Source organism: Paramisgurnus dabryanus, chromosome 4 (assembly GCF_030506205.2).
Source record: "Paramisgurnus dabryanus chromosome 4, PD_genome_1.1, whole genome shotgun sequence".
Taxonomy (NCBI): domain Eukaryota; kingdom Metazoa; phylum Chordata; class Actinopteri; order Cypriniformes; family Cobitidae; genus Paramisgurnus; species Paramisgurnus dabryanus.
The window spans coordinates 24,283,499-24,308,334 of record NC_133340.1 but is presented as its reverse complement, the minus strand read 5'-3'; the positions used below and the strand labels follow the sequence as shown (position 1 = coordinate 24,308,334).

Genomic DNA, 24,836 nt, shown 5'->3' with positions numbered 1-24,836 from the left:
AGCACACAGCTGACCCATTGACTTCAACACTATTTGTTTTTCCTTCTATGGAAATCAGTGGGTGCCGTCAACTCTGTGGTTACCATCATTTATCAAAAAAAATTGAATTTTGTGTTCAACAAAAGAAACTCATACAGGTTTAGAACAACATTAGGGCGGGAAAATGATGACAGGAATTTTAGAGTGAACTATCCCTAACATGAAAAACTTCAGTATTTGGTGTTCAAGACTCAAAATGGTGATGGGATGGAATACAATATTAATCAAATTATTATTTTTATCCAGCACTTTCTATGACCTTGCATAGGATAAGCAGTATGGAAAACAAACAATTAAATCATTTAAACATTAAACATAAACATTTTGCACAACATTCTCAGTATGAACTTACTGGTTGAATAACATCGATAGCATCATCTCATTCGTTTCTTCTGGGAGATTATTCAGGAACAAAATATAATTTGGTGGATAGTCAGGGACCTAGAACAATAATATGTAAAATCAGCCTCATCAGTCAACATTTGCAGGCATTTAATGAAAAGTGATCCTTTCCATTTACGCATTTGGCAGACGCTTTAATTCAATTTACAGTGCATTAAATAAGATATACTTTTTTTTATCAGTATGCGTGAACCAATGACCTTTTGCGCAGCTAACGAAAATGCTCTGCAACCAAGCTATACAGGAGACAAAATGCTGTTTTTTTTACATTAACACTTTACTTTCTTTCCTTTTCTTTTCAATACGGCTATATTCATGGTGAGAATAAAGTGTAATTTAAATAAAGTAAGACCAGAAAAGATGTTTAAAATGTATTTCCTCTAGAAATCTTAGAACCATGTTTGGATTGACTCGATTAAAAACCTTTTCAAAAGTGTCACGTTAATACTAAACATAAGTCACTATCATAAAGGCTTTAAATTGGGACATACCTGGACTGTGGCAGGTGCAGGGGGTTCTGTGTTTATAGCTCCCTGCATGGACAAAAATACAATTAAATATTTATAAGCACAGTGTTTACACATCAACATCCCGACATCAAAACTCTGGTGCAAATTATAATTTCTTAAAATATAATTTTGATATCATGATTTCCCATGTTGCATTTCAACTCACCGCTGGTTTTTTGTTGGCACCGGCTGCCAGCTCCTGCGCTTTCTTCTTTTTCTCTTTCTTCTTTTCTTTATCCCCATACGTGCCTCTCATTTTAGCAATGATGTCCGAGTCTGTTTTTGCATACTGGATTCGCTGTGGGCGGAGCACAGGTAGGTTTAAACAACTGTTGCATGATGGCATAATTATGAATATAGATTTTTTATGCGTCACTGACCATGGGTTTATTGTAGAAAGGAAACCCCTGAAGTTGTCGGAGGGCATTTGTGGCTGCAGAAAGCTCTTTGAAGATAACAAACGCCTGACCCCTCATCCTGTCGGTCTTCAGAGCAACAATATCCAGAATCTGGCCGAACTGGGAGAGTAAAGCGTACAGCGATCTCTTCAGCTCTGCAGAAAGATGTAGAGAAATTATAAGGTGAGTTCAGATAGCTTGGGAGGACTTTTTATAATCGATAACAAAAAAATAAATAAATATGGTATACTTAAGCACTAACTATAGTAAACTGTAGTATATTATGGTGGTTACCAAACTATAATGTATAATATAGTATTATTCTGTAGTAAGTTACTAGATAACGATGTAGTGTAGTAAACGCTGTACTATGCCTTTAATACTTAGCTTTGTAAGATTCAACAACACAACGGTATCAAAAATTGTAATACAGTTTACAACAGTCAGTAAATACTTAAATATACTACAGTATTTTTCGTATAGGACCGACGAAATATTTTACCTTCTTTCTTGATTTTATCGTTGACATTGTTGATGTAAATTGTGTGATTGGGTCGTATATCCATGATTAAGAAGTTTCAGCTTCAATTTATAACATTCTGTAACAGAAATAATTATTAATAGACAAATTACGACTGAATTAAGTAAACACTACATGTGAACAACTATCCAGCACGCGCAGTGTTGTATTTAATGTTTAAACCGTTCAAACTGCAATTTACTATCATAAAACCTTAAATAAGAAACACTGATTACGATTTTCTTAAATTGTGAATAAAAGTAAATTAATTAAACACTATTATAGCTGCCGGAGTTAATAAATGGAGTGAAACTCACCACACTGCAGACTTGAAGCGGAAACTGCCGCTGCGCTTCTTCTTTTCTGTATTTTGAGGCGGCTGTTGTTCGTAGCGCCACCCGTTGTCGCGTAGTGAAATTACAACTGCGCCACATTTACCGTACGAATATACACTATATTGAAAAAAAAAAGAACTGTGGTTAAACATTTGCCAATTCATTGCCGACTACATATATAATGGTTTTGATCTGTGCTTTAAAGATGTTTTGAGAAGCAAGATGAAAATACTATCTATGTAATTTAATTATTTTGCTTGCCTATTCTATACACAAATGCAAGATTATGAAAGTTTCCCCCCCTTTTCTGTCTTTCAAGAAGATGTTTTAATTTACACTAAATTATTATCTTTATCTACTAACAAAAAGGCTACTAAAAACATGTTTATAATAATAATAATAAAAACATACACTATATTGCCAAAAGTTTTGGTACACCCCTCCAAATCATTGAATTCATGTGTTCGAATCACTTCCATAACTACGGTATAAAATCAATAATTTTGTCTACACCATCCACTAGACGTGTTGGCATCCAATAATGTATATTATAATAATATTTATCATCTCATTATATTTTAAATATTCTATTTATTAAATCTAATATATTAAAGGGGACATTTCACAAGACTTATTTTAAGATGTAGAATAAATATTTGGTGTCCCCAGAGACTGTATGTGATGTTTTAGCTCAAAATACCCCACAGATAATTTATAATAACATATTAAAATGGCCACTTTGTAGGTGTGTCCTTTAAATGCAAATAAGCTGATGAAATGCAAACACTGATAGCCATAAGGATGATTTGTCAAAATTGAAATTCAATTGTGCTGTCAATTATTTTCTCCATCTCTCTACCAAATGGCAGTGCCGTGGTTGGATAGTGAAGATAAAGGGGCGGCATTATCCCCTTTTGACATCACAAGGGGAGCCAAATTTTAATGAAATATTTGTTCCACATGCTTGCAGAGAATGGTTTACCAAAACTAAGTTACTGGGTTGATCTTCTTCACATTTTTTAGGTTGATAGAACCGCTGGGGACCAAATTATAGCACTTAAACATGGAAAAATCAGATTTTTTAATATGTCCTCTTTAAAAGAAAACACCATCGTTTTCAATATATATTGACATAACTTTTTGAAGTATTACAATTATTTTATTATTTATGCACATATTTTTGTAATTTCTAAATATCTTGCACCCCTATGATTGAAAGGAAAACACAATTTTTCAATATATTACTATGTTCTTACCCCAACACCTTGATGAATTAATACATACTTATCTTTTTTCTATGCGTGCACTTAATCTTTGTACAGCGTGTCGTCAATGTGTTAGCATTTGGCCTATCCCAGTGCTTCCCAATCCTGGTCCTCAAGGCCCCCCCTCCCAGAAAGTTTTAGATGTCTCCTTATTTAACAGATCAGCTTGTTAAGGATACATGTTTACCATTTTGGAAAGAGGCTGATAAGTTGAATCAGGCGTTTTAAATAAGGAGACATCTAAAACTTTCTGGCAGGGGGGCCTCGAGGACCATCCTGGAAGCACTGGCCTAGCCCCCTTCATTCCCGCTGTACAAAGATGAAGTGCATGCATTGAGAAAAGATAGGTATGTATTAATTTTTCTAAGTTGAGCCAAGAACATAGTAAAATATTGAAACACTGTGTTTTCCTTTCAATCATAGGGGTGCAAGATATTTAGAAATGACAAAAATATTGCAACAGTTTGCAATACCTAAATAATTGTAATAATTCAAAAAGTTATGTATAGTCAAAGTTTTAGGTCGAGACTGAGAGATGGAAGTTTTCTATTCCCAGAAAGAATGTAAAACATTATTTTCTCAAACTGATTTAAAGCAGTATTGTATCACATCATTTAGCAAATTATCGCACTACTCTTCAGTATGGTGCAGCCATACTAAAGCATATTATAGCCATGAATGTTAAATCTTAAAGCAAGACGCCTGATGAAACACATGAAATGATTTGACCTTTATTCAGTTTACATAAAGAAAATAACACCACCATTAAAAACAAGAACTGAAAACACTGGTTCACAGCTCAACTGTATTTGTGTTCAAAGCGTATCGATGCTCTGTAGTTTACGCTCAGTGAAAAAGCGGTGTGTGTCTCGTGAATGTGTGGGCTCGGCTGGCTTGCCGCGACTGAAGTAGGACAGCATGGATGTGTTGTTCTGACGAGCGGCAGCTTTTTCCCCATCTTCCTCATCATCATCCCTACATACACAACATAAGGCACAGAATGCAGAAAAAATGCTAGCGCTTGCTAAAAAATTCATGCATTTGTAAAGTATTTGAGAATGTAGACACTGTAAATAAGAAACAGAGAATTATATCATTTTGATGTTAATTTAAAACAGCAGCACCCTCTACTGTTAGACCCACCAGTGGACAGGAACAGCTTTGCTATCCATCAGCGTCTGCGCCGTACTCCAACTGAATCTCACAAACTGAGGGTAACCAAACACTGGGTCCAGGTACTTCAGCAACCAGCTTTTAGTTTTGGGATCTAAACATTACATGACATATAAATTACATTTTGACCATGTACTGTATATACAGCATAAAAACAAAATAATAGTTCTCACCCTTTTTCATCCAACAAATGTAAATGTTATCATGTCAAACATATAGATGCAAGAACATTTAACTGTTCAAAAACCCTTATAGAGCACAAAAAAACTACATAAATGCATGTAACCATGAAACTTTCTAGATTTTAAAGAATAGGAACTTGGATTTTAAACGGTCCTTGATTATTCAGGTCTGTAAATAAGATGCTATGCATGCAACGATGCTTCCAAATATTTCAATACAAATGTGAAGATTTAAGATTTACTGACCATTGGGATATCCAGAGCCGTAATCTGTATCCACATCACCCAAATCCTCTGCAAACTTCCAGGATTTGACAGCGTGATCTCTAGCAACCTACGAGGAAAGGAAACGAACAAACTCGGGTAAAAATACAAGCATACAAAACATAAAACAAACATGTGGATCATTTCTGGAAGCCACGTGAGGTTGTGCATTATATATGATGTTTAAATAAATTATATGCATGCATTATATTACATTAAACCACTTTATGGTATCATTTTCCTTTGAGGTATACCTTGGCACAGATGCTAGCAGCGCTGACGATGGGAAAGAGAGAATCAGCTTTAGGACGAACCGTAACCTCAATGCCGGGGAACCGCTGTGAGAGTTTGTCCTGATACTTTTCTGCAGGACCCACAGTGTCCACAAAAACCTAAGAGGAACTTCACCATAAATCACCATTTTCGGCTTATTCACACAGTCACCGTCATTTTGTTAACAAAATAAATACCTCTTTGAGCTGCACCCCACAGTCCAAAGCATACTGCACCAGACCAATAGCAGCATCGTGCGAGAGAGCATTTAGATTGTATTTCGCTCTGAAAACAACAGGACATTATTTGCTTGTGTACAGAGCTGTAGCGTGTGCGTCTTCAGGCCGTGGATGTGTTTGTACCTTTGCAGCATGCTCGTGGAGATGGTGTTGGGCGAAAGGATTTGAAGGGCCCAACCTATAAAAGTTTTGGCCTCGTTGAGCTTCATAAAAAGGTTCTCCCTTTCTGTCTCCGTCAATGTCTTCGAGTCTAAACATACAACAGAGCAGCATCCATAAATTAATCCTCTCATGATACCAAAAACAACATATTATTAAGAAATGTTCCCATAGCTCACACAGAGGTTATGGGTTCAACCCAAGGATCATACTGATAAACTGCCAAATGTACAGTTAAATATATTCTGACCCTAAACATCACCCGTGTAACTCGAACCAACCTGCCACTTTTAAATTTTTCAGGTCTTCCTTTTTGGATACAGGACAAAAGCATATTCCATACACCATAGGGCCTGAAATACAAAGCATCAAGTTAACACACAAGTTTCACATGTGTCATAAAGCATGGAGAAGAGTTTACTCACCCAGTACTGGCCCTCTGCCCGCCTCATCGATGCCCAGGCAGCAGTCATCTGTTTTACAAACATCTGGGATGGATGAGGACAAGCGGCAACTCACAGAGTTATCTGCTTCAAAATCACTTAGATCCATGTCTGTCTGCAGCCTGTAGGACATTATAACAATAGACTTCATGATATGATTTATTTGTAATACTGCAGTGCATTTATATGCCATCAAAATGTATTACACATGAAAAAGTGTTATAGTTTACTTTAGTTTTTACTGTAGTAAACTTTGGTCAGATTCCTACGATGTAATTGAATCTTACTAGAGCAAATATTAAAGTATATTAGAGTATTAAGTACAGTTGATCAATTCACTAACGGTAATACTAAAGAATACGGTAGTATACATCACTAAAGTGTAGTAATTAATCCTATAATACAGTTTACTGGACTAACTACTGGATTATACTAGATTGTATTGGATGTTAGCTGTAAATAATCTTCTTCGCTTATTGTAAATATAGTCGTTTTTGTATAAAAATCATTAAAACGTGTGAAAGTTGAAGCATAAACAAACGAAAGGGTACCTGTGTGTGGCGCACGCGTCACCCGGAAATCTCAAATTGGCGCGAGTCTGAAAGCATGACCTCCTACAATGTTTCAAAATAAAAGGTTTTTGTTTTTTATTCAAGAAAATACGATGTTGTGTTATTGAGGTATATTTAAAATACACATCGTTTCTAAAACAACGCAGTAGAGACTATTTTAAATTTCTCAAACCCGTCTCTCGCAGTGACTTGTGGGATATGGAGTCACGATTGCGTTCGTTACCAAATCAAACTTTATTTGCATGAATTCGCAGAACGTATTAAAACGAATAGGCGGCAAATACATATCGTTTACGTTTTGTAATGACCTAGATGTTACTAATGACAATGCACTATGGACAAATGATAAATAATTCAAAACTAAAATAGACTAATTAGTGAGGTCAGAGGCTTTATTACAGAAACGTGATATCTAACAACCTCACGAACGACATTCTGACAGATAAGATTACAGATAAGAATGAGGAGTAATTTAACGTGGTCACAGTATTGCAAAACACAACATGCTATAAAATAAATAAATATTTGTTTTGATGTAAAATTGAAATTAAATAGAATAGTACACTTTTAATTTTACTTTACGTTCTGTTTGCTGTACTTATATTTTGTTAATAGTTATAAGATAAAATAAACAGACAAATTAAAACGATTACATCTATTTTTACAGGAAATTAAAACATGACTAGAATAATAGCAAAGAAACGGTCACCTTTAATTTGGACAGTTTTCCACTTTATGATACCTCTTTTTACTTATGTGCACATATTCTGAAATACATATTAATTTTATAGCGAAATGTGTAAGTTAAAAATGAGCTGCTTTTTTTATGGACCCTCCCTTTTTATATGCGCGCTGCCGCGCGTGACGTCACGATGATCAAACTTCCTGTGCTCGCTAGGAGTCAAGGGAAAGAGAAGTTTCGCCTTGCAGCAGCTCTTCTTCAACACCTATACAGGTACGTTTGTTTCCGTGTAACCACGTTGAAAGTGTTTAAAGATCGATACAGGGTTGTCTTTGTTTAGATGCTTAAAACACGTTTTTATTTTACTAAAATAAACAAAGAGCGCGCGCGTGCTGTGCATGTAAAATCGCCGGGTTGTCTTTTGTAGTAATTTTGCAAATATAATAACATTCTCATGCATTAAACCCTATATACTTTGAGTGACTGTGATAGATCTATTGTTGTAAATTTGTTGGAGTTTTGCACAAGCTTGCATAATGTTAATTTTATGTATTACTCTACCGTGCTGTGCTTAGCCCGCGTGGCTAAGCAGCTGAATAATTTTTTTATAGGTTATTACGTCACGGCACGCATTTGTTGTATGCATTTCATGTTTCTCGTATCTATCACTGAAGATTTTAAGTTAACATGCCCCTTAACGAGTTTAACACTATAATGCTTTAGCCTTGTACAGTATTTGCCCTTTGTATTTTTCGAGCAGAGTCCTCAAGGTTTGTTGGCCCATTCATGTATTTGTTGCACTTATGCTTGTTTCTGTGTTTTAACACATTATCTGTGCACGTACGGGTTAAATTCAGAGCTTTTGCACTGAACAAATGCTTAAAAGGTGCATACAAAGCTAATATTATGGGTATGTGTGTGGTCTTTACTTGGGGTGCGACGTGACTTGGCTGAATTCCAGTGTTTAGACTTCTTGGAAGCCCATTGTGCAGAAGGACTAAATATCGTGTGACCTGCAGTGTGATCCGGCTGATATGCTTCCATACTTTCCTGCTTAACACAAACTATATCCCTGTAGCTCATATTGGGAACTTTGGATAAAAGTTTGCATTTTATTCTAGACATCAGAAAGGCTTTAATTAAACACAATACTTGTAAAAATGTGAAATACATGTTTTTTCAAAATGTACATGTTCCCCTTTTGTCACCAGTATCATCCAGTCCTCAACATGTCTGCTGGAAACGCTAAGATCGGACAGCCCGCCCCTCAGTTCAAGGCCACAGCTGTGGTTGATGGACAGTTTAAAGACATCCAGCTCTCTGACTACAGAGGTAATCACCAAATAAACAGGTTTTTTTGCATTTATGTCATTTTAAACCACTTTTGCGGTCTGTTGCATGATGGAGTGACTCATCAAACCCTAATTGTGTGCATCGTTGTTTTCATTGCAATCAGCCATAACCTGTTTTTAACTTGTTTACGTTTTTGTTTCTCATTTGTTTCCCTCGTCTGTTTTGTTTCTACTCAAGGGAAGTATGTTGTGTTCTTCTTCTATCCACTCGACTTCACCTTCGTGTGTCCCACCGAGATCATCGCCTTCAGCGAACGGGCCGCAGAGTTCCGTAAAATAAACTGTGAGGTCATCGGCGCCTCCACCGACTCTCATTTCAGCCATCTGGCATGGTAAGGATTTAAAATGACCTTATCATCCATATCTGATGGATGGGGCTAAATTGGGTTCTTAGGGAAGTTGGGATACCCTACTATAATCTATAGCAAAAAAATTGGTCAAGCGAAAATGCCTAATAAATTTAGGAAAAAATGTATGTGCATGTTTTATAAATGCAGTGTGGAAGGATATTAAAATGTTTAAGACCGATGCTTTTTTGCTTTTTTTGGTTGCCAAACATTCGTTGCATCCCTACTTTTAAGTGAAAATTTCACTCGGGACACTACAGGACTAGTCAATAATCAGTAAATAAATTTTTTATAAAGAGTAAGACTGTTTTGCAGTTTCTCATCTTTCTTAAAAACTTGTTTTAAAAACATGCATCAGGTTTATTTCAATGCACATAGTGTATTTATGTAAATTTTATGCAATAAAAATTATATTTGCACCATTTTTATGAAAGTAAAGACTGAATGGACCTGAAAAGGTCAAATGGTGTATCCGCCAATTGCGCCAAAGAATGAGAAATATTATAAAATATCTTTTATCCACCTTGATGGCATGTAAGCGTAGTCATAATTTTTTTTTTTTTTTAAATCATTTTATTAGTTATTTCTAAATGTAAATTTTAACGCGTTTTTGTAATATTTGTCCTGACATATGCTGAAAACAGCTCTGTTTTCTAAATAATCTTTGAAAAATCTATGTAAAAAATTCATATGACACTAAACTAAATGATTATATTTTATTCCACATTTTTTATGAATATATTTTATTTTTATTTTCATTTAAAAACCACAAGGTTTGTTGCACCACATTGACATTTTTGCAATTATCCCCCAAATATTCTGTCAAAATGAATTAAAACCAGAAATTCTAGACTTTGTCCTTAAAAAAGAGATCTGCATATTTATTTTGAAATTTTAACCCTTTTATATTTAATTGAACCATACGGATGCAAAATAATTAATATCACATCATTGACTCAAATACATGATGTATAGCACCATAACATTTTCTCACTCAAGCAACATTCAAATATGGCAAATCCATAAATCATTGTGATCATACCTGCACTTCATAGTTTATACCAGTCTGTGTACACTTTGAACTCTGTAGTGATGGCAACCCTAAAATTGCATAATTGATACATTTTACAGGCAGCAATTGTGCATTGAATTTATTCGAACCACAGATGTAATAAGTGATGTATTAAAGATCAATAGCACCGTTGGACATACCCTCGAAATTTTTTGCATGGTTGTGAACTCTTAAACGTTTGTTAGTTGGCTTTACCCAGATAGTGGTTATCTAATGTTTTACTTTAACCTGTCTGTTTTTGATAAGTTATCATAGTACGTTAGAAAGAAATAGATAAAGGATGGGTGTAGCACTTTATTGGTTCTAAATATAACCACGCCCCCTTCAGTCGAAAGGCCTGCTATTGGGAAAGCATTGTTTTGTATATTAACAGGTTTGTTGAAAATAAATTTGGAAATGTCCTGTTGAGATTGAATGCTTTCTAGTACAATGCATTTAATAATACAGCTGAAGAAGTACAGGCACACATCATTTGAATAATTTGCATGCACCAAATTGCATCGTTGGGTAACTGTAAATCATGTAAATAAACAGACGCCCTTTAATAACAATTATGGTATTTAATTTTGCATTTTATCCTGTTATACCTGTTCATACTATTTGGCCCTATCTTCAAATATTGCATACTTGTAGCATTTACCTATGGGAATTGTTACAATTAACTATTTGCATACTAAGTGGTTCACAGTAATCAGAGTTTTTCTTTCCCGTTGTGACATCACTGTTTGCTTACTCCAAATAGGATCAACACACCCAGGAAGCAAGGTGGACTTGGCTCAATGAACATCCCGCTGGTCGCTGACCTGACTCGGTCCATCTCCCGTGACTATGGGGTTTTGAAAGAGGATGAGGGTATTGCCTACAGGTTTGTGTGATAGTAAACTTTAGCTGTTATTCTCCTCCTCCTCCTTTACCTTTTAACGTGAAACGTTACTTTAAACCCATAAATGTGATGACACTCATGCAGAATTTATTGCAAATAAAATCTCTCTCCCTTCTTATCAGAGGTCTGTTTGTAATTGACGACAAAGGCATATTGAGACAAATCACGATTAATGACCTGCCAGTGGGTCGTTCAGTGGATGAGACTCTGAGACTGGTGCAGGCCTTCCAGCACACTGACAAATATGGTGAAGGTGAGCAAAACAGCTGTGCTTATTCATATCTTATGTAGGACCAAAAACATAATAGATACAGAGATGGGCAACAATGCAAAAATGAGTATGCCATCTGCTGCAAAATGCATAAAATTATTAATAAATGTCACGTGTATTCTGCTATCCACAAGCAAATGCCTTTTTAGCTTTAATTTAATGCAACAATTTGTATGAATGGTAATTTTGTATATCAGCTTGTACATGCAACCAGTGGATTTATGTTTGATAAAGTTTTGATCTTTGCTTTTGATCCTTAAAGGGATAGCTCACCCAAAAATGAAAATTCTGTCATTATTTACTCACACTAATGTTGTTACAAACCTGTATACATTTCTTTTTTCTGATGAACACAGAAGAATATATATTTAGGGATTGTTTGTAACCACACTGATCAGAAGCCCCATTGACATCTATAGTAGGAGAAAAGAATACTATGGAAGTGAATGGGGCTTTTAATCGGTTTGGTTACAAACATTCATCAAAATATCTTCCTTTGGGTTAATCAGAACAAAGAAATGTATGCAGGTTTGTAACAACACGAAATGGAGTAAATGATGATACAATTTTAATTTTGGGGTGAGCTATCCCTTTAAGACAGATATTTAGTGTATATTATGTAATTGTAAGCAAAGCAGCTACCACTAGATGGCAGTGTGGATAGTGTAGTAAAAATTTATTCCATGTAAAAAAAAAGAGATGTATTATTCATCTTAGAATTACTGAGATAAGAATTTCTGATGTATTTTTCCCAGCCTTTAAAGGGACACTCCATTTTTTTAAAAATATGCTCATTTTACAGCTCCCCTAGAGTTAAACATGATTTTTACCGTTTTGGAATCCATTCAGCTGATCTCCGGGTCTGGCGCTAGCACTTTTAGCATAGCTTAGCATAATCCATTGAATCTGATTAGACCATTAGCATCGCCCAAAAAATAACCAAAGTGTTTTGATATTTTTCCTATTTAAAACTTGACTCTTCTGTAGTCACATCGTGTGCTAAGACCGACAGAAAATTAAACGTTGTGATTTTCTAGGCAGTTATGTTTAGGAACTATATTCTCATGGCGTAATAATCAAGGACTTTGCTGCCGTAACATGGCTGCAACAGGCGTAGTGATATTACACAGCGCCTGAAAATAGTCCCCTGCTATTGAAAGATACTAAGGGGACTATTTTTGGCTGCTGCATAATATCATTGCGCCTCCTGCAGCCATGCTACAGCTGCAAAGTCCTTGATTATTACGCCAGAATGAGAGTATAGTTCCTAAACATATCTGCCTAGAAAATCACAACTTTTAATTTTCTGTCGATCTTGGTACACGATGTAACTACAGAAGGCGCAATGCTAATGGTCTAATTGTGCTAAGCTATGCTAAAAGCGGTTGCGCCAGACCCGGATATCGTCTGAATGGATTCCAAAACTGTAAAAATCAATCAACCCTGGAAAAGCTGGAAAATGAGCTTATTTTCAGAAAAAAAAGTGAAGTGTCACTTTAATAGCAAATGTGTTGTACATGATATCCGTTTGTGTTTTACAAGCTGAGGGACAGGTTGAAATCATTTGGGTTTATTAAACAACAGCATGTATTAAATAACCCCTGATGTTTTCTCTGCAGTTTGTCCCGCTGGATGGAAACCAGGAAGTGACACTATAATCCCTGATGTGGAGCAGAGCAAGAAATTCTTCTCCAAGCAGTAACAGTCCTGACGTATCTCGCTGATCTCCGCTCAAATTCAGCAGAGCGCTACAGCACTTACCTTTAGCCTGAGAGTTCTTGAAAAGACGTCTTAGCCAACATAACAAACTTTTTGTGATTTAAATGCACTTGTTAGACAAATTTTTATAACCTTTCTGTTATCCATTCAGCAACCACTATGCACTGACATTGCTAGTACGATTAAGTATTTGCTATCTGGTTAACACTGAAGTCAGTTTGATTTTTTTTTTTTCTCAAATTGTTAAACATTGTGGTGAGTTATCAGTTTATGTCAAATAAACAGGACGTTATTGCGCTACAATGTATTTGTCGTATTTTACCCATTTAAAATAATGTTTTGGGTTTAATACACATAAAAAATTTAATTATGTCATAATTTCCTTAAGTTGTTACAGACCTGCATAAATATCTTTGTTCTGCTGAACACAAAGATATTTTGAGAGCGGTTGAAAAAAAACTTTCACTTCCATAGTATTTGTTTTATCTACTATGGAAGTCAATGGTGCTCCTGTTTTCTGCTTGATTACAAATATCTTCCTTTGTGTTCAGCAGAACAAAGAAATGTATGCAGGTCTATAACGGCCTTATGGAGCGTAAATAATGACATTATTTTCATGTTGGTGTGAACCGTCCCTTTAACATTGCTTGGACAAATCTGACCAGCAGATGGGAGCATTTCGTGGCTTTTTGGTGAAATGTTCAGCTAGCTGTAGAGTAGACCGTGACACCTGTAGCCCAGTTATCAGCCACCAGACTTAGTTTTTTAATACAGCAGTAGTTTATATGATATTAAGCAAAAATATTTGCCTAAAGAAGTGATATTTTAAAATAGCAATCAATGTAAATGCAGTAAGCAAATGCAACTAATTGGTTTAGTTAAAGAGACTTGTGGTTAAGTACTGCTTGGGTAATCTACAAGTCATGTGATGGTCTGCGTGACACAGAAAACGGCTATATTTGAGCCAGTCCTACTGGAAAAGTATACGGCTACATGACAATGCATTTTCATATTGCATTTTTATTTAAACTTTATAAGCATCACTACAGCACAGACTATGCATACGTTTTTTTAAATTAGTAAGATCATTTATCGCAGACCAATAGCACATTTGCAACAGTGTTGTAGTCAAGACCATCTAAACTGAGACCAAGACAAGACCAAAACTTTGAGGGGCAGAGACAAAAAAAGGAGACCGTTTTGAGATTGGTCTCGAGTACAACACTAGCTTCAGAAACATGCATTCTTAGCGTTCTCATCTATTCAATGATTGCTTTTAAAGCCAGAAGTTTTACATCCAATCACATTAGATAATACACCAGCATTTTAATACAATTCCCACAGTTGTGGTTTTGAAAAAAATCCTGAGACAACCATCAAAAATGGTCTTGAGTACTAATACTAATTCACAATATCCACATTTGTGATATTTGGATAATTTTTGCAGCCTTTAAAAGATTATGGGCCAGTTTCCCAGACAGAGTTTAGATTAAGCCAGTCCTATGTCTTAATTATTTTAGGAGATTTAAGTCGCTTTTACAAACATGCCTTACAAAAAACAGTACTTGTGTGCATTTTGAGGCTAAACAATTGGTCCTGAAGTATTTTAAGAGATGTCAGTGCAAGTTGTTTTAAGTTTGGACAGCTATTACATTTATTTTAGTGTAGGACTAGTCTAATCCCTGTCTGGGAAACTGACCCATAAGCATTTATTTTCTTATAGTTGCAGTGTAAAGTATCAGTCTAGTAATCTCATTCATGCTTTGGTTTATAAGTTTGTGCCAATTGTGAAATTTTATGTAACATTATATTTTTAAGCTTAAACAGCTGACATGATTAAGTCAGAAAGGGTCTTTACTTGACAGAGCCTTAGTTTTATACATTACATTAATAGTTATTAAAGTGTTGATATTTGGATTTAGTACTCTGTATTTAAGATATTTGACAAAGGTTAAATGTATGTATCTCTTATTAACAGATTCGTGACTACTGTTAAACAGCACCTTTACATGGCCCTTATTATTGTGAGTGAACATGTGAAAAAAATCTATATCTGAAAAGTATATTTTCTGCCAATCATTGGAAAAAAGATGATTTTCCTGTCTGTCGGTCATTGGTACACATGTCATTTACTGCGATCTGTTTTTCTATTTTTATGCTGGCTACTGCAAAGTACCTGGAAAATGCCCGTGTTCATATTTTTATCTCTAGTTTTCTTTTCGTTGAAACTGTTTTGGGAACTCTACGGGTTTCTGTGCGCGGGGAAAATCCCGCGTTGCTAAATTTTCACTCATTCACACGCGCCCCATTCATTCGAACGTCAGACATCAAAAGCGCGCAGCTTCCTGACCGGTAGCGTGGGCGGGGGTTCCCGCAATTCTCCCCTCAGTGACGTACATGCACAAAACGGCCCATATATGGTTTTTACGTCAGCAGGAAAACGAGCCAACGTGGGCACGTACAGCGGAGACCTTTCTAAAACTTGTATGAACACTTAAAACACACTCTTTATCCTTACAATGAACAACACAAACGGTGGATTTGTTTTCAGTCATTTTACTTAAATATAAAAATATGAACAAAACAAACAACAAACATTTAAAGTACATTTAAAGGTCTGGCTCAACCTGACTCATAATACCAATAACTTATTCAATGTTCCCAAAGGACAATGCGTGAAACAAAACCAAATTGTTCGATTGAAAGTCCACGTTCCATTGTCCACGTTTGCTTAGTTGGGTGTACCTTATCAATAAAGACATATGCCATTGAAAACAATTGGACTATATAACACTATAGTTTTCTACAAGAAAACACATAAGAAATATGCAAAGTTCGTACTCAGTGCTGTAAAATCATTTGCATCGATAAAAAATAAAACAATCACAAACATGATCTGCTCGTCCAGTGTTTCCCCTTTTTTTCAGTGTCCGTGTAATTACAGTTCATTCTTAAAAAGACTTAAGTTTTGGTGTCAGCATCAGCTGGCATCCGCTGCTCACGTGGGTCATGACCTTCTGCTTCAGCTGGGCCACTTGCTCCCTCAGCAGGGACGCGGTGCTGGACAGTCCGGCGTTATCCGTCTTGAGGACCTTAACTTTGTCCTCCAACCGGGAGATGCGCTCCAGCTTCCGTCGCCGACACTTGGTGGCCGCCAGCCGGTTCCTGAGCCTCTTGCGCTCGGCTTTGACGCGCTCCTGGTCCTCCATATCGATGGGAGACATGGGAGGAGATCCGTCGCTGCTCTGGAGGTCAGGCACGGTCTGTGGCTCTTCTTTAAGAGTAACGAGTCGCTGCGGATGCAGCCCCGCGCCGGGCAGCGAGTGCTGGAAATGATGAGGATGCGTCGTCGTTGCTTGATGATGGTGATGGTACTGCTGGTGGTGGTGGTGGTGAGGCAGATAGCTGATGGTGGCTGTCGGGTAGTTGGTGGCGGGTGTGAGGTTAGTGTTTGGATTGCAGCTGCTCAGGGTGGTGTACACGGGAGCCTCCGGCTGCAGGGAGGCGCCGAACACCGAGGATGCCGCCGTGCAGGATGACACGCCGCAGGCTCCGATGGACACGTTCGGCGGGGGCATCTGGTTAATCTTGTGGAGCTCGTCCAGCGCTTTGACGAAGCCGTCGGCGAAGCCCTCCTGTTCCTCTGTGATGCTCCGGGTGTAGAGATACTGGCCCGGAGTGGGCGATGTGATGACACCGTTAGCGTTCTGGATAATGAGTCTTTCCAGTTCCGGAGAGGCGAGTTTCAGCGATCCCACGTCTCCGTTTGCAGTGTAGTAGTCGCTTTCGGTGCGGTTGGACTTGAGGTTCCGGTAAGGTTCGGTGAAGCCCACGCTCATGTTCTGCTTTAGGAGCTTGTAGTCGTGCAGGGCAGCGTCTGCGTGACCATAAGCAGAGAGAAACGAGTCGTCATGATAAAACGGTTGCTCCATTTTTGTGGACATATGAATGTACAGACTAGCCTACACCAAAGGCTAGGGATAAAAAATTACGTTGGGTGTTTGAGCTGACTTTAAAGTCCGACTGTTCCGTAATATTACATGAAGCACAAAGATGTCAAAGAGAAAGAAACTTCCAAAATAGTTTGAACAACTTTACTGTACCAATTCGACAGGTGCTTTCCCTTGACAGCTGATGTCCGTAAAGTTTGTCTCTGTTCGTTCCCCGAGAATGTATTTACAAACACTCAATGAACCCGTTGTTCAAGTCCTGCGCGTCGTCTCTCTAGCGCTCTGTGCACACACTCGCTAATACCGTAACGGTACGCCTCGAAGGCTTTTATACTCAGAATTCCGAGGGCGTGGTTAGGTGAAACGCGCTCGCCGATTGGATGATATTTCGTTCCGCTCCTCGAGCTGTCAGATGGCTGATGACGTTGTTGCCAGGAACCGCTGAGATTGAAAACAAGGCTGGAGGCGAGAGAGCGCAAACTGAAGAGAGACTCGGGGCAGCGCTCCTATTTTTGTTTCCACAGACAAGACGCAAAAGCTGCCCGCAACAGGCACTTTTTAAAAAGTTTCCCATGAAAACAGAAACTCTGCTGTGGCCAAGGGACGTGAGAAAAACATGAAAACAGCTCGAGATGTAGACTTCTTCAGGTGCCACATCTAAACTTCAGTAAACACAGGGCATCAGGATGTGAAGCTGGCGCGGTGGGGATTAATCGTTTGAACCCACAGGGCTAATATATTATATTATTAATATTATAAAATGAAAGGTTTCCCATTAACTTTTGGTGTTACTAAAGAATTATTTGTTTTACCACTTTGTTTTGTATTGTTCCATCTAAAGTTACCACAGTATTTCAGAATATATATATAACTGTTTTAGGAGAATATATACATATATGTATGTATATATATGACCAGCTTTATAATATCAACATCACATCAGCGGTTTGTATTTAAGAACTTTTACTTACTTAGTCATACAATAGCTACGTAATACGTGAGTAAGAGCAGGTAGACCTCGGTGTTAGGGAGTCTATTCCCACGGCATATATTAAATGAGGTCTATATGAGCGTATGAGCCGGTAGCTATTGCGGTTTATTGATCAGGAAAAAACCTGACTCACTTTTTGGCAACCGATATCATCCCCATTTATGGGCAAGACCACACAGTTCCTCCCTAGTGATCGACCGGGAAAACCGCTCCCATGTCTGGTAGATTCCAGAGGTAACGCCCCATGTAAGTTACAGCTGCGCAGACAAGACGACTTCATAGCATTCGTACGCGGAGGATACAAAAACACATTATGCACTTACACGACAAGACTATTGTGAGATTTAAAATAAAGTTTTGAATGAGAAATTTAATCGCAACTAAACAAATATCGTTCCCCACATACTGGCCGTTTCTCAATCCGAAGGCTGCAGCCTCCTGAGGGCGCATATCTAGGCTGCTTACGTCATCAAGGATATCTTATTTCAAAATATTAACAATTATAAAGTTGACTATTATTCTTAGTTAATCGTAAATTGTTGTAAAATGCTTATGACTTGCGATTGTAATGCTCCGTTAACTTAAATAAACCAGGCTTAATGACGTATGCAGCCTGCATGTGCGACCTCCACAGGCTGCAGCCTTTGGATTAAGAAACGGCCATAAGGGCTAGACCTCAATTTACGTTATTGTATTTTTTCTATCACACAATTTTATTATATAATATAATAATTTTATAGCAAATCTGTTTTACCACACGTTTAACAATTTGGACGTACCCATAAACATTTAATCTGAAATATATTAATTAAACAGATACTTATAGTGAACGTTATTTCACAAAGTAATATAATGTTGAACACAATTTGCACTTTGAGCGTGAATCTAGATGCATTGTGGGATGTACGCCTGCGCAGCAAAAGCTACTCGCGCCCCTCAGACTTTGTAGTTGTTGTTGTGTAGCTACGTTTCACTAGTCGTTTTTAACTATTCAATGAATGTAGCCAAGACTTTGAAGTATGCGTATTAATTGCCTCACAAAAGTAAGACTGCATGCATAGACATTAAAGGAAGCTATTGTTTATAGACTCCAACTCAGGACAGAGTGATGCTTCACACCTGTGCGCGCGAAGAGGCCAGATACGAACACCTGTGTACCAGGAAAATAAAGCCACCACTGTCTCCTGAATATGTTAATGAGACTGAATCATCACTGACTGGGCAGAAAGCCAAGCGCAAACCCACGTTTCGCCATCCGGGAGCAGCGCGCCACCTTTCACCCATATCTTCAGGTAAACCACATTCAAGTCGACGCACCTTACTTCTGCAAATGCGACTTCCTTATGTGATTTGTTTTGTTTTTTCACAATGACCTAGACACTTAAAGATGCACAACAACTTTTTTGTAAGCTTATGCTTAAGTAAACTGTCTACAATGGAAATTCTGGTTCTGGATGCTTATTGTCTTATAAATTGTAGCTTATGAATTTCCCGCTGTTGTTATTTCTGTATTTCCGTGTGGCACGAGGCTTGCAACACGTTCAGTTCTCAGGAAAATACACATGCTGATAAAAGTAAAGGTTATTCCAGGTCTCAGGGGCATGAATGCATTCTTTAACACGTATATGAGAGCATATCTTAGGTCACTAAGACCAGAGTATGTGTAATGATGAGCCACGAGGGCTATGCGCTGCGACATAGCAATATAATAATAACTGAAATAAATCCACATAATTTGTAGGTCTGTAACTTATTTACTCCCTGAGGTCCAAGTATGACGTTTTTAAATCAACAACAATTGTCATAATTTATTTCTTCGTGAACACTTTCTACCCCCTTTTCTGACCCTTAAGGCCTGTTCACACCTTACAGTCCACTGCGGTGCACACCAACAGGCGATAACTTTGTTTATTCTGCAGTTGTAAATGCATGAGCGAGCTTTTAATAGCTGTCAATGTTTTATTTGTTTATCAGCTGAAAAAATGCACTGTTATATTGCTCCGCTGTATCATAACCTTAGTTGTGGTGGGGATGTCACTATATGGTTTATTCTTTGTGTGCCTTTAATAATAAGCAGGACAGTTTTAGGCAGCTGTGACTAATAGAGATAAACACAATATACAGACTAGTATGTGATGCAGAGAAATGCACAACGTTTTTCTTTGATTAGCTCTGGTATTAATGAATAATAGTCTTTTGAATATAAATGTTCTTGTTTCTCAATATTATTTCAGCATGCCAGGGTGAGCCATGTTAGTGAACATCACATCAGTTAAATTTAAACATGGGCAATCCCATCATATTAATATATTCATCAGTCTGACATCAGTATGTTTTTAAAGGTCCACTTTGTAAATATTTAGCGGAATCTAGTGGTGAGATTGTAAATTGCAACCAAGCTCACCCCTCCCTTTCGAAACGCATAGAGAAGCTACGGATGGTAGCCGCCACAGGACAAACGTCATCGTCTGAGACAACATAGTGACAAAATGCGCTCTGTAGAGGAGTTTGTCTATTTAGGGTTGTCGACGAACCCCATGTAAGGTTTGTAAGGTCCCGCGGTGTATGTAGATAAAACGACTTATTCCAATGCAGGGTTCACACCAAACGCAGTAAAGGCGGCAAGCGCAAGTGATTTACGTGTTAAGTCAATGCAAAGACGCGATAAGGAATCCTGTAGGCGTGGCGCGAATGGCGAAGGTGTGTTCCGCGCAAATTGAGCATTGCCGCGGGAAACACGCGAGTTGAAAACTCTGAACTTCGGCGGATTTCCGCGCAGCATTAATCAATCAGGACTTTGCTGTATTAGTAACATGATTACAGAAAGCGACCGGAGTCTCAGGGATGTCGCAAAAGCCCCTCCAATGACTTGTCTCGAATGACTAGAATTTCACGCGCAGCTTTTACGCACGAATGAAGCGAGTAAACTCAAATGTTCAAGCGTCCAACCACGCGCGAATAGCCCGTTTTTGCCGCCTTTACCGCGGCTGGTGTGAGTGCACCATAAGGTAATAAAAACAATACAGTTCATTACATAAGGTTTATACACCATTGATAATATAGTTATGTTTATTATATTGCATTTCTGCAGCTTTAAATATTAGTTCACACAATTGCTCTTTTTAGACCGAGGGAGATTTTTGTTTTTTTTACTGAAGTTACAGTTTTTGTAGTACAATGAAGACTTCATTCTCAAAAATCAAGGGCATTTTGAGTTCTCGTGATATGACCCTTTTAGACGTACCTTTTCAGTATTTATTTAAGAGGTTGGCAGACTTGTTTGTTGAATCACAGCAAATTATTAAAGTTTGCCCAGACTGTGCATCCGTTCAAAAACCCAGGTTGCTTATATTTTGATATCAACTTGTTTAGTCTACCAAATTAATGAGTAAGTCTTTTTTTCATTTCCAATTTAGACTCTGTATGTTTGTTCATGAATGAGTTATAGTCATAGTGAAAGTGTGAGGCTAAAGAAAAAAAAAGAACAGAAAAGATACACAACCAACCGTAACCATGTGGTCTCTGCAGAGAAAAGAGTGGCTTCCGTCTCACTTCTTTGATATCTTCAAATCAAAATGGCAACACAGGAAACTGGCTTCCTCTCTCTTCATTTATTACCACAAAGCTTAATATACTTCAGATTCAGTGCCGTAACCACTAAATACACCTGTCAATATTACAAAGAGAGCTTAATGGAATTTTTAACGTTTACATTTACCCTCCATAAATTTATCACGTAGATACATCCTTGTCTAGATATCATGTCTCTGAATCAAAAATGATAACCAAACGTAGTGTAGTTGCTGAAGTTTTCATCGTGGGCGTATAAGAGGACCACAGGATCACAATAAATGTGCTTCCTCTTTTAGTAACTATTAATAAACCTCACAAAAAGGTTAAAACTTTATGCCTTTACCACTCTCAGCATACCATTTTAGTAACGCGTAGGTTGCCATGGGCCATATGTTTAGATGCTTATTCTCTTTCCAATCAAGCATTTGAGTTGCTTTCGATATCTATTGATCCCACTCGCCTGACGTCACGCGTCTGTCAGCTTCATCGTAGGAAGTCCAGATCAAAGGGGATTACGCAAAACGCTCGTGTTTTCTTTGAAAGCAGATTCACAAGGAAAGAATAAAGGTGACTGCAGGACTGTACGTTTATCAACATTTTCATCACAACATTGAATATCATTTAATCATTACTGGATTTACTCAGATATCCACCCCCACACGCACACATTCACGGCTCACGTAAATGATTTCCATGTAAGTGTGGTTTTCTCTGAGTGATAAGTTAATTTGAGTTGACAGATTGTAGTTTATGGCAGCTTAGAAGGTATTTCGAGAAGATCGAGAGGTCAGTACCAGCCTGCCCTGTGGTCACATCAGTCAAGCTGTTGAACATGGAGCCTATGGCTTTGCTCAGAGAGCGAACACTTAAATGCGTTCACCAACTATTAGCACATCATTGCACACTTCACTGCCAAAGAAAGAGCGGTCGGAAGGTTCCCTAGGTGAAAGGGAGAATCGTGAGGTCTAATTTCGCAGCAGGGGTTCCAAACACTCATTCGAGAAGTCTGTACCAGACGCTTCTGCTCTCTGTTTCAAAATCTTTTAGTGACCAAGGGCTACCACAATGAATAAAACAATCTGTAGGGCTACTTTTTGTTTATATTATAGCTAATATAAAAAATATATAATAAATAAATATTAAAATGAAGGCTGTTAATAGAATGTGCTTTGGCGGGCACCACTGTTGAAGACCACTGCTTTATACATTTTGTTCGTAGTGCAATTGAGCTGCAATGTGTGCTGCCAATCAGGACTGAAAATGCATGCTGAGGATGTCTACATTTATGGATATGGCCGACGCTTTGAGCAGACGATTTAAACTATACATTTTATGAGTATGTGCGTTCCTTGGGAATGAAACCCACCCTACCAGTGAAGCTAATGGAATTTCTAATAGTTGAACTATGTGGTTGTATCAACCAGATCTTGGTATCTGTTTTTCCGAGGTGGCCATTTCATATGAATTCGTACAAAAACATACAATTAGGAGGAAAAGCATTAATGAAACCGCACTCCAAACCCCATTCCTAAACCCAATGTCATAGTGACAAAAGCAAATCGTACAAAAACGTACAAATGAGATCAGACGAATTCATAGGAATTAGCTACTTGTTGTAAAATGTGTACAAACTGCTATTAGATTGTGTTGGTTGTATTATCAGTATAAAACCCAGCTCCTAGCCCCGCCCCCTAAACCCAACGTCACAGGGCAAAAGCAAATCGAATGAGATCGCACACATTCATACGATTTAACCACTCTGTGAAATATGAATCGTACAAAGTTAAGTGAAGTGAATCGTACGATTATCATAAAATAGGATAACGAAATCCCACCCCTAACCGCAATGTCACAGGGGCAAAAGCAAATCACAAAAAATGTATGAATGTGTTCGTATGAACTAATACGAATTAGCCACCTCGTAAAATACGTACGAATTACCTTGAGATAAACTTAAATAGTATGTTAGTTGTGTCATCAGTATTAAAAAAACAAGGTGACAAAAGCAAATCGTACAAAAACGTACAAATGAGATCGGACAAATTCATAGGAATTAGCTACCTTGTAAAATGTGTACGAATTGCTATTAGATTGTGTTGATTGTACAGTATTATCAGTATAAAACCCAGCTCCTTACCCCGCCCCCTAAACCCAACATGATGGGGCAAAAGCAAATCGAATGAGATCGCGCACATTTGTACGATTTAACCACCATGTGAAATTTGAATCGTACAATGTTAAGTGAAGTGAATCGTACGATTATCATAAACGATAACGAAATCCCACCCCTAACCGCAACGTCACGGGGAAAAAGCAAATCGCGAAAATTTTTACAAATGTGTTCGTATGAACTAATACGAATTAGCCACCCTGTAAAATACATACAAATTACCTTGAGATAACACTTGAAAAGTATGTTAGTTGTGTCATCAGTATTTAAAAAACAAAGTGACAAAAGCAAATCATACAAAAACGTACAAATGAGATCAGACGAATTCATAGGAATTAGCTACCTTGTAAAATGTGTACGAATTGCTATTAGATTGTGTTGATTGTATTATCAGTATAAAACCCAGCTCCTTACCCCGCCCCCTAAACCCAACATGATGGGGCAAAAGCAAATCGAATGAGATCGCACAAATTTGTGCGATTTAACCACCTTGTGAGTTTTGAATTGTACAATGTTAAGTGAAGTGAATCGTACGATTATCATAAACGATAACGAAATCCCACCCCTAACCGCAACGTCACAGGGGCAAAAGCAAATCACAAAAAAATGTATGAATGTGTTCGTATGAACTAATACGAATTAGCCACCTTGTAAAATACGTACGAATTACCTTGAGATAAACTTAAATAGTATGTTAGTTGTGTCATCAGTATTAAAAAAACAAAGTGACAAAAGCAAATCGTACAAAAACGTACAAATGAGATCGGACAAATTCATAGGAATTAGCTACCTTGTAAAATGTGTACGAATTGCTATTAGATTCTGTTGATTGTATTATCAGTATAAAACCCAGCTCCTTACCCCGCCCCCTAAACCCAACATGATGGGGCAAAAGCAAATCGAATGAGATCGCGCACATTCGTACGATTTAACCACCTTGTGAAATTTGAATCGTACAAAGTTAAGTGAAGTGAATCGTACGATTATCATAAAAAACTATAACGAAACCCCACCCCTAACCGCAACGTCACGGGCAAAAGCAAAATCGCCAAA

General features: G+C 37.6%; 4 protein-coding genes and 1 long non-coding RNA gene across 8 annotated transcripts in view; 2 read left to right on the top strand and 3 right to left on the bottom strand.

Moving 5' to 3' along the window:
- The window catches only part of snrpb2 (small nuclear ribonucleoprotein polypeptide B2), a 145,214-nt gene that overhangs the window by 1,670 nt on the left and 118,708 nt on the right, over positions 1–24,836 (bottom strand). Inside the window, exons 1-6 of one of the 2 annotated variants that reach the window (XM_065295280.2) lie at positions 2,186–2,246; positions 1,851–1,947; positions 1,331–1,503; positions 1,117–1,248; positions 933–974; positions 392–480 (exon numbers count right to left, since the gene is read on the bottom strand). In XM_065295280.2, coding sequence (XP_065151352.1) covers positions 392–480; positions 933–974; positions 1,117–1,248; positions 1,331–1,503; positions 1,851–1,914 — 500 coding nt within the window. In that variant the 5' untranslated portion in view covers positions 1,915–1,947; positions 2,186–2,246. Of the gene's footprint in view, positions 1–391; positions 481–932; positions 975–1,116; positions 1,249–1,330; positions 1,504–1,850; positions 1,949–2,185; positions 2,247–24,836 lie in introns of those variants that run through there. The other variant, XM_073814345.1, reaches the window with a different exon arrangement.
- On the bottom strand, positions 4,184–6,942 carry rnaseh2a (ribonuclease H2, subunit A). Of its 2 annotated transcripts, none has more exons than XM_065295276.2 (9): positions 6,753–6,942; positions 6,184–6,323; positions 6,040–6,111; positions 5,723–5,849; positions 5,558–5,645; positions 5,342–5,479; positions 5,070–5,157; positions 4,612–4,735; positions 4,184–4,443 (listed from the first exon to the last, which is right to left on the bottom strand). In XM_065295276.2, the coding sequence occupies exons 2-9, from the start codon at positions 6,308–6,310 to the stop codon at positions 4,284–4,286; spliced, it is 924 nt and encodes a 307-aa protein (XP_065151348.2). In that variant the 5' UTR covers positions 6,311–6,323; positions 6,753–6,942; the 3' UTR covers positions 4,184–4,283. The 2 variants fall into 2 exon arrangements, with proteins under 2 accessions (XP_065151348.2, XP_065151349.2); XM_065295277.2 differs by lacking the exon at positions 6,753–6,942 and adding an exon at positions 6,432–6,724.
- On the top strand, positions 7,630–13,402 carry prdx2 (peroxiredoxin 2). Its single transcript, XM_065295279.2, has 6 exons — positions 7,630–7,728; positions 8,667–8,787; positions 8,986–9,139; positions 10,969–11,091; positions 11,232–11,362; positions 13,000–13,402. The coding sequence occupies exons 2-6, from the start codon at positions 8,685–8,687 to the stop codon at positions 13,080–13,082; spliced, it is 594 nt and encodes a 197-aa protein (XP_065151351.2). The 5' UTR covers positions 7,630–7,728; positions 8,667–8,684; the 3' UTR covers positions 13,083–13,402.
- junba (JunB proto-oncogene, AP-1 transcription factor subunit a) lies at positions 15,640–17,358 on the bottom strand. Of its 2 annotated transcripts, XM_065295275.2 has the most exons (2): positions 17,203–17,358; positions 15,640–16,976 (listed from the first exon to the last, which is right to left on the bottom strand). In XM_065295275.2, the coding sequence occupies exon 2, from the start codon at positions 16,936–16,938 to the stop codon at positions 16,051–16,053; it is 888 nt and encodes a 295-aa protein (XP_065151347.1). In that variant the 5' UTR covers positions 16,939–16,976; positions 17,203–17,358; the 3' UTR covers positions 15,640–16,050. The 2 variants fall into 2 exon arrangements, with proteins under 2 accessions (XP_065151347.1, XP_065151346.1); XM_065295274.2 differs by having other exon boundaries at positions 15,640–17,358.
- Positions 18,967–24,836, top strand: part of LOC141282077 (uncharacterized) — a 52,209-nt gene continuing 46,339 nt past the window's right edge. The window contains exon 1 of the long non-coding RNA XR_012336639.1: positions 18,967–19,332. This is a non-coding gene — a long non-coding RNA (uncharacterized lncRNA). The remainder of the gene's footprint in view (positions 19,333–24,836) is intronic.